At 41.3% G+C, this 16628-nt stretch overlaps 1 protein-coding gene across 7 annotated transcripts in view; it reads right to left on the bottom strand.

The window, feature by feature from the left end:
- The window catches only part of ZMIZ1 (zinc finger MIZ-type containing 1), a 342873-nt gene that overhangs the window by 25772 nt on the left and 300473 nt on the right, over positions 1 to 16628 (bottom strand). For 5 of the 7 annotated variants that reach the window (XM_085312311.1, XM_085312315.1, XM_085312314.1 and 2 more), the window contains 5 exons: positions 8313 to 8427; positions 5809 to 6026; positions 4292 to 4490; positions 3008 to 3298; positions 548 to 730 (listed from right to left, as the gene is read on the bottom strand). In XM_085312311.1, coding sequence (XP_085168437.1) covers positions 548 to 730; positions 3008 to 3298; positions 4292 to 4490; positions 5809 to 6026; positions 8313 to 8427 — 1006 coding nt within the window. The remainder of the gene's footprint in view (positions 1 to 547; positions 731 to 3007; positions 3299 to 4291; positions 4491 to 5808; positions 6027 to 8312; positions 8428 to 16628) is intronic. The other 2 variants (XM_085312313.1, XM_085312317.1) reach the window with 1 other exon arrangement.

Below are 16628 nucleotides of genomic sequence, written 5' to 3'. Positions count from 1 at the left end.
AAAGGTAGGAGAAAAAGTCAAGCAAATATCATTTTAAAGATGAATTCTACAGCTGGCAGAGCCTTTAACTGTGGGCTGGCTTTAACTGTGACAACGGCCATTGTAGGTCAGAAATTGGGTCACTGCAGTGTGGAACTTGGCTATTACAAATTTACAAGATGATTTACTGTATGGTGCTGTGAATAGATCAAAAGTCCTACTATGTACTTTTTTATTCAGATACTCTGAGCATTCATAACATTAATTATATATATAAACATGCTGTATTTAAAGTGAAATAAACATTCTCCTGTAACAGCCTCAAATGAACTGTAGCAACACTCAGTTCTCTTTATGAACTGTTCTGAAGTTATAGCATGACTTGGCTGATTGACTTGATACTGTGATATCCAAGATATTACCGTGAACATTGTTTTTTTTCTTTCTTTCCTTTTACATTTACATAGTTCCTTTACAATTACATAAAAGTAGTACCTATGAAGTCATTCATCAGACTTCATTCTTTAACTTCTTCCAGAATGTAATCAGATAATCTATAAACTCTTACCTTGTAATACTGCCCCATGTTGACCGTTGGTGGAGGGTACTGCCCTGTGTTTTGCTGGCTTGGCATCCTCTGTCCAGGATAGCTGGGAGATGTAAGGGGTCTTGGAGGGTTGGGAGTAGGATACTGACCAGGCTGGTTTGGAAACTGGCTATTTGGTCCATACTGCTGGTTTCCATAATTTGGCTATTTCATGACAGAGATGAAAGAAAAGAAAAATCTGTTTCATGCAAGCAATTTTCTTGAATTCATTATTAGTATATATTCAACAGCGGCAGCAAAACAAACAAACAAACAATCTCCAGGTATCTGCCTCATCTTCGTGCCACTCATTCCTAAAACCAGGCCCTAATGGTTGGRGGTAAATATGCAAAACTGTAAGAGTCCCAGAAACCGAAGTAGGGTAAGACTAACCGTGTACCTTTTCCCCTGCACTTTAATACGCGCGAGCGTGCATACGTGCAGCTTGACAGCGCTAGCAAGTACCTGCCGCCCCCCATCCACGGTACCTCCATGCTCCGCAGGACGCTGCGGCTGCAGACAGCAGAACTGCTACCAACCACACGCAGTGCTCACAGTACTTCTGTGCTTTTGCAAGTGCTATCACCCCCTTTTGGGGGCTCTTTTTCCAGACGGAATATGAAGGGACAGAAAGACAAGGTAACCAAACAAAAGTCCTGGAAAGTGCAGAAAATGGAACCTGTGCTGTTCACAGCTTACTGCTCAGCGCAGCTGCTACCCGGGCCCTGTGCTGGGGGAAACAGCAGCACCTAACGACTAAATACAGGTTAGTACTAGTCATAAGCACCTTGMTAGTGCTAGCTGGTACTGTGCTGCATTTCTGGAGTCAAAGTCATGAAAATAATAACTTTAAAGGTAATAAAAAAGCAGTTTGAAAATGAACTTTAATAAGATGTCTCCATAGACAAAGCTTTCAAAAAATCAATAAGCAAACAGCATCTACTGAATTTGCACACTGCCAGCCAAACAAGCACATAATATTTAGGGCATTGTTCAGTATTAACTTCTTGCGGACATGATTATATTTACTTGCAATGACAAACCTGCTTCTGAAGCAGTAAAAAAGAGATTTACAGTTTTCCCTAAAACATGAAATCTGAAGATAAAAGCAATTATCTGAAAAGTCACATTCTGTGTTTTCTTAACTTAATTGTAAAGTGTGACAACATTTACAGAGCAGAAAAGCCTTCCCAGAGAAACAACTCCTGCAGGAGCACATAGTATTTTTATATCTGATTTTTTATTATTTGTTAAAAAATCATTTGCAGATCAGGAAAAAACGAATCTTGACTACTTAAATGCAGCTCAATAATGAATGTTCTCTACATTCTATGCACACCACGGTACTCTTCACTGTGTGTTTTCTATAAACTCTTACTACTGTTCKTGTAGTCCACGCAATATAATAATATTCAAAGCTCTACAACAGGAGTTATAGCTATTGTTGTAGYCTTACTTCAATGCAAAATTCCATCGGGAAGTTATCTCTGAAACTATTATCTGGTGGCTAGATTCATAAAGACACTTAGGTGCATGTAGACGCCAAGAGGCAACTGGTGGGATTCTCAAAAGCATCTACTGCCTGATTCACACTAATAGTAACTGAGGACCTTAGTGATTCCTTTTTTTTTTTTTTAAAAAAAGAATCTAAAAACTCATCTACCTATATCTTGACTTGTCTAAAGGTCTTTAGAATTTTAACTTGAAGTGTCCTGCTTAAAGTAATAATACAAGTCAATGGCATTATAATTTTTTCTAGGAAACCACTCAGCTCTCATATAACAGCATGGGAACTTAGACAGAAATACCACAGTCCAAATAAACTTACATTAGATAAGTGCAAACACAGAGGGATTTGAGCTCAGCATGATTTATATTCATTCCAGCACCTATGAAAATCAAGCCTCAAGAAGTCTGGAAAGCAATTGATCTTTAAAATAAATGTTATTACTATTGATGTTTATACAACATATGCCCTGCATTTCCTTAGAACAATAAAACCATTCAAGAAAATGCAAATCACGTATGTAATGTGCTCAAATGAAGTATTTCACCTTCACAAGCTCTCTTTTAAGTTGTTAAGTTGTTAAGTTAAATAAATACATTCATGTGAAAGAAGTCTGCTTAAGGTCTATAAATTTACCATCAACCATGAGAATCATAAAGTGACTTTTTGAGGGCTCTGCCAGTTTTGGCCCTTTACTGGTTTTAAAGACTATCATCTTGACTAACACACCAAAGACCAAAACGAGCACTTTAAAGGCTAAGAAGGAAGAGCTGAAGTCAGTTGTTTTGAACAGCAATATTCCTATCAAGGTTGGAGTAAAGATATGCCTGTTATACAGGGTTGTTTGCTGCATATTATCCAGCATGCTGCAAGTTTCAGCCAAAATAACATTGTATGCAAACTAAAAAAAAAAAAAAAAAAAAGAAATTTCCTACCTCTCCTGGGTACGGTCTCTTTATGCCCTGTATAGGCAAGGATTGAGGCCGCGGGCCCGGATAGGCTTGCTGAGGCATCCGCTGCCCATGAGTGCTGAAGGGACTCATTCCAGGTGGCCTTGGCTGGTTCATGCCCATAGGTGGCCCACTCATACTGGAAGGCGTCATTCCTGCTCCCATGCTTGCTGGGTTCATGTTGCCTGGCATAGAAGCAGGGCCACGAGGACCAGGCTGGTTCATAAACTGGTTGTTGTAAGCCTGAGTTGGACCCATCTGGAAAGAGGAACAAACCTTCAACAGAAGAAGAAGAAAAAAAAAAAAAGAATAAAATGCGACATGCATTTAAAATGGGAGGAGGGCTGAACATGCTTTTRGGTGAGGGAAAAAGGGATGGAGCTATGTCGCATTTTCCTTAAACGTTCTTCAACCTTTGATTGGTGGTGATGTTATTTATAATAAAAGTTCAGTTGGAATGGTACAAGGCATAAGAGAGACAGACAGAGACATTAGTCTACAGTGAGCAATTAAATCCTTTGAAGAGGCTAGTCTACTACTGTAAAGCAATGGAGTTAGGAAGTTGGCTTTGTAAATACAATTTCCAAGAGATTATGCTTCTTTACGTCATTAGGCATACGGGCCCATACACTTCAGCACTCACTGAGGGATTATAAAAGAAAAAAAAGCAACGAGGAAAAAATCTRAATTGATCAAACCCTTGTTTATTTATTATTACAAGAAGTTATCTCAAGCTGCATGGCTATGGATCACCAAAAATGCATTTCTCACGTAACTGTTCTCATAGACAACATTATTAAAAAGTGAGTATCTTTTATTGTTGTTTCCTTGTTGGAAGGAATGGAGAAAAGAAACTACTTACTCTAGTTGGCAACATTAAACAATTAATTACCCAAGCAGTACAAAAACGTATTCCAATATCCTGGAACACCTCACCGGGTGCCCATGTCTAAAAGTTCATGGGGCAGCAGTAAAATACCGTGTTATATATACGTGGTCGTAACTTTGGCTAATCTTTGATGCTCTAGGTGGTAATCTCCAAACTACAAAACATAAGTAGGCAACACGTATTAGGGAAGACACTGGGCCCTTTGGTGATTGACTCGTCCCCACATACATACCTTCCAGCAGCCTCTCACAAGCATTTATAAGCATATCCACGCCCAAGAAATATAGTGGGCACCCTAAGAAGCAGGGGAGCAAGGAGRACCCACTCCCTGTAAAGGTCCAAATCAGACAGGTATGAAGGCATAAAAGTTACTCTCTTACCGGTCCATACTGGTTCATGTCCTTGTTCTGTGTCTCCTGAAGGGCTGCCACGGTGGCTGTAGCTGTAGCTGTTGCTGTAGCAGCTGCAGCTGCAACTGCAGCAGCAGCGGCTGCAGCAGCTGGCTGGGTGAAATCTGCCGGTGGCCTCGTATGTGGCGGGATCCCCATTCCTGCAGGGGTATTTGGGCCTCCAGGGTAACTAACAGGCAAAGAAAGAATGAAAGAAAGAAAAGGAAAGAAAATTAAAATGTGCCTAGTGTTCCGGGTTTATATTTGAACTTCTGTCTGACCTCATCTGGAACTGTTCCAGGAGTGTAAATGGGATGTAAGTGTTGCTACAGTGCTACTGTCASAGGGGTGCCACAAGGTGTTTTGGGGTTTTTAAATGGTTTTGTAATTTTACAGCTTACTGAGGGGCTGAACTGAAAACCTGGAAGTTAATGCATGCTGCATTTCCCAACAGTTCAGAGGCAGACTTCATAGCAGCATGAGCAGATAGCTTCCTCCACAATAGTATATTCATCTGTTTCGGAGATCAATTATACCAAATTGTGCCAAAGATTTCCTCCCTGAACCTCAGCTGAAATGCCAGGAGAGACCAGCTGCAGTCAGCTCTTCTGGTTTCCTCACTAAGCACTTTGGCAAGTCCCACCCAGGCCTTCTATTGATCTTAAAACAGGAGAAATTTAACAGTGCCTTTCACACTCCAAGACCTCAACTATCTTTATAAAGATGCGTCAATTTGCTGTGCCTATTTTAGAGATGTTAATATCTAGCTACAGAAACTTTATGACTTGTTCAAGGTCACTTAACAAGTCAGTGGCAGGGATGAACAGAGATAACTCTCCTGACTTCCAGACTCCTATTCTTCACATTAGACGGAGTGAGGCTTTGCAGAGGGACCACAAGTTGCGTTTTCAGTTAAGCTTGACTTCCTATTCTTATTTACAAGAGATGAGCATAGAAAGTCAAAATCTAACAAAACCCAGGCTGTTAAATTTTGGCATATTTCAAACACAAACACTGATCTCATCTCTCTCAACAGAAATCTTCACCCCTAATTCTTTCACATTTTTGTTGTGGAACCACATCTTTTTGCCAGAAATAGCCCATGCATAGGAACTTCCTGGTGCCTAACAGTCAAGCTTACTTCTCCGTGCAGGCAAAGAAATTATATTATCAATACCTCTCACATCCTAGCCTTATTAAATGTTAATTATTCCTAAGCCTGTGGTCTGTTTAACAATCTCTGTTAATTAAAACTTTATTTTGGGGGTTTATTAGAGCTAATTGATTGACCTAAGCCATTTTCATTTACTGTGATGAATTTCACTGCAGTCTGGGTAGCTGATTTTTGAAGCTGTAGAAACAGTACACACTTCAGGTAGCCAGCATAAAATCGCAACTGAGACTTTAAATAATCAAAATAAGCCCACAACACTTCCGTCAGGTCACTACAACAGTAAGTTTCATCAACTGTCTACATCCATTTTCCACCTCACATGAGCAAATCTTACCTCCCACCAAAACCTCCACTTCCAGGATAATTGGGTCGCCCATACATGCCCTGCTGTATATATGGTTGAGTTGAGCCTGCCTTGGCTGAAAATTGTTGCTGCTGTCCAGCAAACTGAGGGGAAYTGATTCCAGGGTTGCTGGTAGTCATCCCAGAAGCCATGGGATTTCCTGCTGGGTTCATAGGGTTGTTAGCATTTGCCATTGGATTTCCCAGCACCTGTGAGTAGAAATATTAGAATAAGGAGCTGTATCTTGAATTACTTCAAGTAAACTGCTTTAAGTTAAGATGATTTGCTGGAATCAATGTACTATAACATAAGCATCCCATACTCTGAACTGTAGAAGTGCACRCCTTGTTGAAGTCTAAGTGCAATGGTTTCTGATGATCTCCCCGTTTGCCATTTCCAAACTAACAGGAGTCTGATCTCTGATTTTCCTTCACAGGAGCTAGCCTGGATTTCATCTAGTTAACAAACATTTTAAAAGGTACTTTAAAGAACTACTAGAACATGCTCTACAGGTGACAAGTTCATATGATTCAGAGAAAATGCTTTTTTGATTTTTTTTGATGCAGTACTTCAAAATGTCTTGCAGATATTCAGTCCCACAAGTATACTGTAAAGCGTATTACAGATGCAAAAACTGTGTAAGAAAGCATTTCAACAACTTAAATCTTTCTTGAATCTAAACCTCTCTAAACCGCACAGAAGTCTGTCTGTTAGTTTCAGTACTTCTTAGGGAACAAAACACTGTTCTCTTTTTAAAAGCATTGGGTTTGCTTGTTGGAAGCATTTTTTTTTTTTTTAACTGAACCAAAAACGCTTTGGTTCTCAGTGAGAAATAAGTACGATGGTTCATGGATTACCTGCACGGAAAGCTCTCTTGATTTGGGAAGAAATTTAGTGGTCACAATTTTTGCAAAAGGCCAAACCACTCCTCGGTGCTGAGTTCATCTGCTTTTGAAATTTGTGAACTGGAATCTGTGAGCCCAGCTCTTCATTCCTTTCCCTCAAGGAGCAGAAAGACTTACAGGAAACTGTGCCATTTGTCTCGGTACACTCAGAACAGCTATAACCAAACTTCATGTTTCAGAGCTTCACCCTTTCCCTGCAGTGACTCAGAAGAAAGCATTTTCTTCTTTTCACCAAAGCACTTTTTTCTCGTATTGCATATTCCTCTGAAGTGTCATGAAGAGTTTAAATAACACAACAGTGTCTCAAGACAGTACAAAACATTCTGAGTCAAATATTTTTTACTATTTTTTTTTTTTTAAGTGTGAAAGGTTTCCGCAGAAAACTCTAACTCCAGTTTCTGCCCAATGCTACTCCAGTTCTACATGTTAGTATTCGCTCAGTTGCTTCTTTCCCAGAAGGGGTACCTTTTCTTGTAAGATGTCAAAAAGAAATCAACAATAGTAGATGATATTATAGATCTGGTAACTGTTACCTATCTTTACTTTTTGAACAAAGTTTTTGCTACAACCAGTGCTTATGTAACTGTCATGTGACTCGCCCCGAAATAATGTCTTTTATTTTTTAAATAGCTCAGTCCACAATGAAATTGCTATTTTTTCCCAACCAAAATATTTTTTTCCTAACCAAACAGAAAAAAAAAGCTCAGAAAAAAATCTCATATGGAATCTACTGATGTTTAATTTGAAAAAAGGTAGAAAAGTCAGGTTATATTTATGTACCATTTGCACATATTACATGGTGATGTGCTCAGAACACTTCATCCATAGTTTAAGAAAAGGATACACTGTCTGAGAGTATGAGCTGTGCCACATCCCTTGGAGAGCACACTATCACAGATAATTGGCGTCTCTTTTGTTAAAGCTGCTTCTCTGTATAGCGTAATTCAACATGCATTGGAGAATAAAAAGAGAAGTAAGGACAGAGAGAACAGAATGAAAATCCAATTAATATGGCTTTCATCTGGAAGCCAGGAGATCATACTTTTGCTCCAGTGCATACTGAAATACTTTTTGCAAAGTAAAGCAGCARTAACAGGAGAGTCTGAGGATGGCACAGCCCTGTAGCTGGAAGTTGGAGTCTCAGCATTGAAGTAGAGTTGGCAGAGGATTTGAAAGCCCACAACTAGTACAACACAACCCCAAGTAAAACTGACAATAACTGCTATGTTATGAGTCTATCTAGAAAATATATTTCTATTGAAATAACTCTTCACATTCGATCTGAAATTCCCAAGAGGTTTGGGATYACCCTAAATCATGCTTTTAGTGTTAAAACTATACAGCACAAAATCAAACCCCAGCCTCGCATTTCCACTCCACTTGGCTGTGTGAGTTACTGACTCAAGCTCTCGCACACCTCCTTTCTGGGACCACCAAAGCGAACACAGTTGGAAAAAAAACGCATCATGCATGACCAACAGAACAGAGCCGTTGTTCCCGAGTCTACAGGTATTTTTCAAAAAAATTCTAATTTTGCAAACTTGACTCAAAATGCATATCTAGGAGGTGGGAGCATAAATCAAAGCTTACCTGGCTTTGAGAGGTATTAGTCACACCCCATACTGTGGTGACCACTGATAAAGAACCTGGTGGCTGGTTGGTATTTTGCTGCCAAGGAACAGAATCATAAGGGAAAGACCCATCACTGTAAAAACAAAGGTATGAGAGAGTCAGGTTTCAGAAGTTTAAATAGTGGGAAGTTGCTAATGGACAAAAGAGGATTAATACCTGGCAGTACTTTAACTCCCTACTCCCTTTTTCATTATTAGCCTAGTACACCTAAAGGAGTTTTTTTTTTTTTTGGTTAACGTGACCATATCAAAACAACATAGAATTAATCAGTTCCTTAAGGATGAAGAAAATATATTCAAATATAGGAATTTTACCATAGAGGTCTGCTATCAATCAAAGTAAAAATAAACTCATAGGTAGAGTTTCAAACAAGGACACTGGACAAGTTGCTCAGAAGCACTTGTTTTTTTGCAATCCATCTCAAGCTCTTCAACAATCACTGCTTCAGCTGCCTCATACCAATTCAATTAGATTTTGAGACTAGACTGCAGCTCAACTGTCTGCACTGGGTCCCCAAATGGCCAGAAGAGCCTTAAAGGAATAGCAGTTCAACATCATTTTGAAAACTAAATTGAAATTCAGATAGCGTTCTACCACACGATGGATAAGCTGCATGCCAAAAACAGTATTAGCTAATCAGCATTCTAGAAAATCAACCACAGATATACAACACATCTTTCAGATAAATATGTGGATGAGAGGACTGGGTTTTTTCCATAAGCTTTGTTCATAGATACAAGCAAACAAATCTTAGAGTTCTTTTCATATGAAAGCTTTGGTAACTGCAGAATGAACATAGGCTATGTATTTCAAATTAAAACAACACATATGTCTAAGTGAATTAATGATATATATTAAATCCAGTGAAAGTAACTGTTAATCCCCTAACTGTAAAATACATCCCACTGAAATTTGCTGGTTTTCTTATTATTAATTTGWAAATTTGACTTCTATTTGTGTATATGTACATATATACACACATGAATTAGTCTCATCTCTATATACAATATACACGTATCACACTGAYTTTCAAAAGACATTTCCCAGTACATTTTGCAATCAGTTAAGTCCTCTTACTCCATTTGTCCGTAAAATCTTTCCTCTTAGAAGGCTAACAATCTTCCGAATCTCATGTCAAGATTTCTATTTTTGGTTGAATTACCAGCTATCACTGACACTCTGTAAGGGGCTGCCTTGCCCCAAAAATCCACGTAGGCTCTATAAGCACTGCTTCTGYGCACTTCAAAACATCTGCTCTACGAAGCGCTATGTAGTTAACTCACACGACACGGGGAGAGACAACCAACCTGCCAACGCCTTGGTACGAGCTCTGTGGCAGACCAGGGAGYCGACTCTCCCACGTCCCCGGCCAGCACCTGGGCTTGGCCCGCTCCTCCTCCTGTTTGTGCTGTTTTGGCTCTTTAGCCTGTTTATGAAACCCAGTGTAGATCATTTAAGGATAGGAACGGTACCGCACAAAGAACTGTGTGTGCATGCACTAGGAATCTGCCAATGTCCCGAGTGACTGATAACCTAATAATAGTAATAGCAATGTGCAAGTTAAAATGAAATAACAAATACATTTTATAAACAGCTAGCAAACTTCAGACCAATTCCTTAAGGCTGTGTCAGCACAACAGCATTGTATTAGAGCGTAACTATGAATTTAAACGGACCAATTTGTTTCAAAAAACTCAAATTGAATTATATGATAATAAAATCATTAAAAAATGAATTATATTACGGAGAAGAATAATTTCCTTTAACAAACAATTAGGGAAAATTAATGGAAAATAAYAATTCTATATAAGATACTTGCCATATAATGTTTACCTTGACAGCACCTAAATAAAACCAGGGGAGAATAAGGATATATTTCACATTTTGCGATCAGTTAAGTCCTCTTAGTCCATTTGTCCTTAAAATCTTTTCTCTTAGAAGGCTAACAATCTTCCTRATCTCATTTAAAGTCTCAGACAATGGCTTCAGTGCCTAATATTTGCAAGTGATGTAACGTTTAAGCAAGTCGTCTTCATCACTGTGGAGACAGCTGATGACTAACCCAGAATTTGTGACTACTACGAAGCCTTCCTCTTTTTTTCCTGGTCTGAACGATGCCTCCTACTTTACTTTCTTCTCTGACTCTTATTGATGATGTCTGTTCTGTGTGGGTTTTTTTTTAAAAGATATTGATGGCATGTTTGAGTGTTTATAGACTTGGATGACTACAAGGAAGCTCTTGCCATGACATAAGTAGTTAAAGAACTCAGAGCAGCCATCACTCTATATTCCCCACTGATTTCCTGTGGACAGGCAACAGCACCTGGGGGGCAAAGCACATATTTCACAAGTATTCCAGTAAATAACAAGGGTAATGACAGACAGAGACCAAACCTCTAAGTCACTGAAAATCCTTCTAATGCACACACCCTGTACCATATGTATGCATAATCAGACTTTGAGGCAGTGATACCTACTATTAAAAAGTTATACTTATTTCTTCTCTTTCTTTGCCCCAAAGTAGGTTCTCTTACCCACTCCTCTCCTATAGAGTACATAGAAGAGAATTCATGTATTATTCATCTGTACTTTCCAACCAGAAAGTTTAGCAGAAAGCTGCACTGGGCTCTTGAAGATTATATGATCGCTTCATCTAATTGTAATGAAGAGTAAATCACTTGATGTTTACTCTGCTACAGAACTGTTAAAATGGGAGACACCTCTCTAGAAACCGCACTGTTGACGTATGACAGAAGTCTCCAGAACAGAAAACCCGGCATAACACACGGAAGCCAAAAAAGAAGACCAAGCATTGAATCACACAACTGTTAACATTATCCAATATAGCATTTTGCTTTAAATCAAAGACAATATTAGTATCAGAAATTATGGCGACACTGAAATAGTGAAAAAGTGTGTACTGCAGAACATCAACTATACACCCTAACATACACCTCCTGAGCTAGATTTTATTTCACAGAGTTTGACAGTACTTAATGCAAACAGAAAAATGTGGAATTTGGCTGGTTTGCCAATTGACATGGTACTCTGGCCCCTCTGGCCTGTGACTTTCGCCATACCAACGGGCGGAGAAGCTGCCATTCAGAACGCTTCTCTGGCTTTAAGCGGTAGGATATGCTGAAATACTTGCTACTTAACTACAAGGTTGCTTGCCCCTCCTGTTCTTCACTCTTTCAACTTACATTTCTGTCCTTAGGTAACCAAAAGGAATACTTTCAGCATGCAAGGAAAATCCATGCAAGTACTGTACAGAAATGTGACCAATCCAACTGTCATTTGAAAAGAATTGTTTTCTCCTCTGTTATTACACAGTCGTGAATTATYCTAAAATCCCTTTCTTTAAACCTGAAAATGGCAGCCAGTAGAGAAAGGCTTCTCCACCTTTCCAGCCAGGGAGAAATGCTGCCCACAACACTGCTCCTGTTGAGCACTACAAGGGTAATTAAGTCTCTGATTACACCCTGGAGGGCAGTGAGTCTGTTTGGGCTCAGCTGGAGTTCACTGAAAGAGTATTGACTATATTTATAATAGTGTTAATGAACCTRTACCTACTACTGGTCAGCGTTAAAGGCCAAACAGTAGAGGAAGCCATAGAGCAAGGAGGAAGAGATGAAGGGAAAGTATTCCTCAAACTATGATGTAGTGAAACTGCAATCAAGGAATAAGAAGGAAGGATTTCTTAGCTGCTGGCAAATGTACTAAACCCACTGGTCATGCAACACTACTGTCAGAGAAGTCAGTCAGTATTTAGACCTAAATGGCTTCTCTAAATCCCACTACTAGAAAAACAGAACTGACCAGATGTCCGGCTTCTTCGAGATAGTCACAGATTTCATGTCAGTCACATCGTTAGCTAATTCTATTAAAAGCTGCCCAGTAAAAAGTGTGCTCCATACTAAAACCAGAGAATTGTTGTAATTCATACGTGGTTTGCAGCATTATTTGAAAATGCCTTATTTTAAATACATTTACCTAACTGAAACTAGTTACCATTGATGCTGTTGGATGCGCACGTGATACTGTGTTCACGTACCTTCAGTGACCGAGGGAGAAGAGGCTCAGGGCGTTTCAGGAGGTATRCACCCTTACAGCATCGATAATTCACGTATTGTGGAGGAGGGCAAAAACTGAAGTAATACCTTGCCTGATAATTTTCCACACTGCTTGCTGAGAAGGGCAGATGACTAAAACGTTACTAACGTTTCAAAGCGTCTGTCTCTGCTTTACACACACAAAATCTATCGACTGCTACAGCACAGCATCGGACGTTGGCCTCCTCCGCAAGCCTGCCCGCTCCCAGCGCCGGCTCGGGCTCCGCACRCCCGGGCCCTCGGTGACTTCTCCCGGTCCTTCACGCTCAAGGCAACGGTACAGGTTTCGGAGGCATCTTTCGCGTTTCTCCAGTGCAGCCGTTTCACCCCACCGAGGTGCGGGGGCTTACAACGGGGGGTGGCACACATACCGAGTCCCTAAACCTACCACGGGCACCAGAGCTGCTTCAGGGACAGCGGCAGGAGCAGGCACCGACCGGGCTGGCACCGACCGTCGTTTCTCCCGCAGCCGCGGACAGCCGCAGCGGAGCTCCCGCCGGGCGAGAGGGAGCGACGTCTCCGCGCTCGAACCAGGCCTATCGGGACTTCAGAGCCACGCGGAGGCCAAAACCGCAGCGGCCCAAGCAGAGACCACAGCTGGGACCGCCGAGTCGCTGCTCTCGCCGGGGCACGCGGCGGCTCCTCTCCGCGCGTGTTCGCGGTGCCCAGCGCCCTGCGGCTGTATTCTTGGCTGGAGCCTCTAGGTGACACTACTTTAATACAAACTACAAAACAACAAATTACCAAACAAGACTCCTCGCTCCTCCTACCCTCCGTTTTTCCCCCCAAAGACCCCATCCACCCTCAGCAAAACCCCTCCTCACGAACAGGCAGAACACGAAGTACAGCCCTTCGAAACTCCMGCACCAGCGCACGCGTTTCATACCCTATACGGAGGGTATACCCTGCACACCCTACGCACCCTATCTCACGGAGAGGCCCAGTTTTACCTGCTTTCATGCAGGCTTACCTTCTGTTTTGCTCGGGTTTCTTCAGCGAATACCACTCACGTAGCTTTAATTAATAACATGGGTTCAGTTAGCAGTCCTTCTTGATTAGGGCACCACCACGAACTTGTTTTAAGCATACGCTTATTTAGGAGCAGACTGTTTTGCATGGTGCAATGCGTACACTGAATTCAAAGAGCTTTTTCAGCATGTTCAAATTATGGAATAGGCATCAACATCACCACGTTTCTACACTTTTCTTATCAGTATAAACAAAACCTAACAACTTCTTTAAAAATGAAATCACAACAAGGGACAGAATATGACTAGTGGTTTCCTGCAATGCTGAAATGTTCCACAAAGGACCTCAGCTCTTTTCTTCCCCCTCATTTTAATAAGCTAGGATTCTCTTACAATCTATTCCTAAATAACCACTCAATTGGATTTTTAAAATTTTATTTATTTATGGTAAAATTTCCCCTGAAAATACAGTCAGCCTTGAYTACCACTTTGAAATAATAATGTAACAGCAGAAAATTAAAATTTTGTTTCTGCTTATTGGCAATCAAAAACATTTCAGACACTTGATATTGTTTTGTTTTATCTTTAACAAAATCCCAGACCTTTAGAAGGAAGCAACTGACTTCTCATTTTTCACTGAGAATCTTCTCAGGGGAACAAAACCAATACGTCATCTCCACATGCCCAGAGCATTTCGCCATAGTGTTTTAATTTAAACACTTGAAACTAGTATAAGTTGGAGTACTTTGAACTGGCTTTTAGTTTAGTTCACAGATAACAAAAAGCATTAYTATCAAATAACTTCTCATCACACAAAATTTAACCAAGTTATCACTTTCTGTGCTGTGTCCTTACAGAGACTGTGGAAACCACACCACAATTCACGCCCTGTGCACAGAGGAATATGGCAGAACACGGAAACACCAGTGGAGAAAGGATCCGAACACCACCCGCACTCAGCAAGGAAGTATGAAGAGGTATCGTGAAGTCAACAAACAATAACCAGCTCTGGACATCAGCCTCTACCGCAAAGGAAACTAAAAGCCGACTTTGTGTACASGTACCCTATGGTGCTTGTGCTAAAGATGAGGGGGGAAAAGTGAGGGTAGCGTAGTACATGTGAATACTGATACTGGCTTTGGATAAGCTRCAATAATTTACTTTTGATTGATGAAAGCCTAAGTAATGCATCTCTTCCTCAAATACATGACTATATTTAGTATTATTTGTACGAGTTTAAAGGCCATGGGCATAAATTGYGGCTCCATCATGTAATTCACTAAACAAATACATTAGAGAGGGTCCCATCCAAATCGCTGAGTGTATTTATGTGCCATGAACATCAAAAAAGTTGGTTTTGAAGTGTTTTGCAAAGTATCTTTTATTTCTATCCATTTAACACCACGACTCCGAAGATTCATGTCTTATAGAGAAAATACACAACCCCCCAAATTACACRCACAGAATCGCTCAAGTCTGTTATTTCCCCCCCAGTCTTTCCAACCAGATGAATATGGTCCCTAACACCTTGTAAAGCTTTAATTCTCCCAGCTCCAAGTGCACACAGCATCTGCATCGAGCCCTTCCCTGCTAAGAGAGAATTACCTCCAGCCTCGTTCCAGTACTGAACGTTGCCTGTGCCAGGCTATGAGCAATACAAACCGAAGGGGAAGACTGCAAGCAGTTAGAAATTTCTTAATTCTTTGCAAAGAGAAGGAAGACTGTTTTTAAGCAAGCTGCCTGAAAAAATGAAAACATTCTGAAACTGTCCTAGGTGAAGGGAACAGCCCAAAGGTGACAGAAGCATGCACTTTATCAGGTTGGCAGTCTGGATAGCACCTGCAGATTGCAGGTGGCTATCACTGAGGCCTCGGGTCTCTGTAAACACCAACACACATTTACAAGAATCATTTCTGTAACTGCACATACACACAACATAGCCACTCGCGTGGAAACTGGTGCTGCAAAACGAACCTGCGGCTCAGCAGGTGATATAAAGCACCCCTGGAAGCTGAAAGCCTGTAACTTTTTCTCTACGGCTCCGACAAGGCCTGCGAGGCCTGCATGGCTCATGTACCGCACAAGGTGGGGACGCTGCCTTCCATTTCACGTTTGGTTGCTATAGGTCAGACYGCGACACGCTCACTACTGCTTTGTGGCACGCTACGCTCCACGAGCCGTCTCAGTAGTTTCAGAGACGTGCTTGCAAAGTGCGATGCTACTCTGCAAGAGTTTGGACATCAGAATCCACCCCCTGAAATCAGGGCAGGCATCAGGTCAAGTAATTAAATTAATACAGACGTTTCTGAACCTGCAAGCACCAATGTCCCCCTCCACATACACAGTCTTGTAATGCTATAGCTTTCACGTATGTCTGCACACGTGCGTGTGCACACGCAATGACACAAAGATAAAGCAACTTATTTCTGTCCATGTGGAGCAAATGCTCACAGCTATGCAGGTAAGGAACAAAACTGTTACTGAAACCCACTCCTGYCTCCGAAGAAGCTGAAGGGGTTATCGTCGTATGACATTATGGGACTCCAGCATTCCTCTGATCAAAGAAAAAAAGATTAAAGCATCACACCCAGCTCTATTGTCACACAAGTAGACCATGCAATGCATTACTACAGCCCGGATTACAGTTACAAAAATCCACCGGTAACGGCCCTGTTATTAACATGCCACCTGTTACCTTTTCCAAAATGCTGAAATTATCTTATGACCGTTTTCAGCTTGACAAATGCAGTTTATTGCATCTCACAGCACAGACCTGCTTCATCCGTGTCTGATTAGCGCACGTGTGTCGGAATGCAACCCCAGGTCCTCAGCTCCCCCCTGCTGCAAGGCTTTCATTYTGCTCTGGTTTATCGATATACCTGGGATTCCATATCCGACTGCTCCTTTACAATAAAAAACACACCCACCCAGTATTCTACCATTGCCTGTTGCCTTGGTAATCCAAATGCCTGGGTACTCGCTGATTATCGGCGAATGAGACTCGCATTGTTCACACCGCAGCGCGTCTGCTATGTTAATGTGAGATAATGGCAGCCAGAAGACTCCTTTTGTTCCCAGCTTTGCTGTTTATTCACCGCGCCCGGAGGTCAGCGACTGCTACGCGCGCCGGGGAAGGAGGCGCCGCAGGGGCGAGCGGGCGCCGCCGCCGCCGCGCTCCGCGCTCCGCGCCGCGC

This window comes from Rhea americana, unplaced genomic scaffold (assembly GCF_003343005.1).
Source record: "Rhea americana isolate MKP2758 unplaced genomic scaffold, rheAme1 scaffold_36, whole genome shotgun sequence".
In the NCBI taxonomy this organism is placed as follows: domain Eukaryota; kingdom Metazoa; phylum Chordata; class Aves; order Rheiformes; family Rheidae; genus Rhea; species Rhea americana.
The sequence above is the reverse complement of the archived record's forward strand: the minus strand, read 5'-3'. Positions and strand labels throughout refer to the sequence as shown.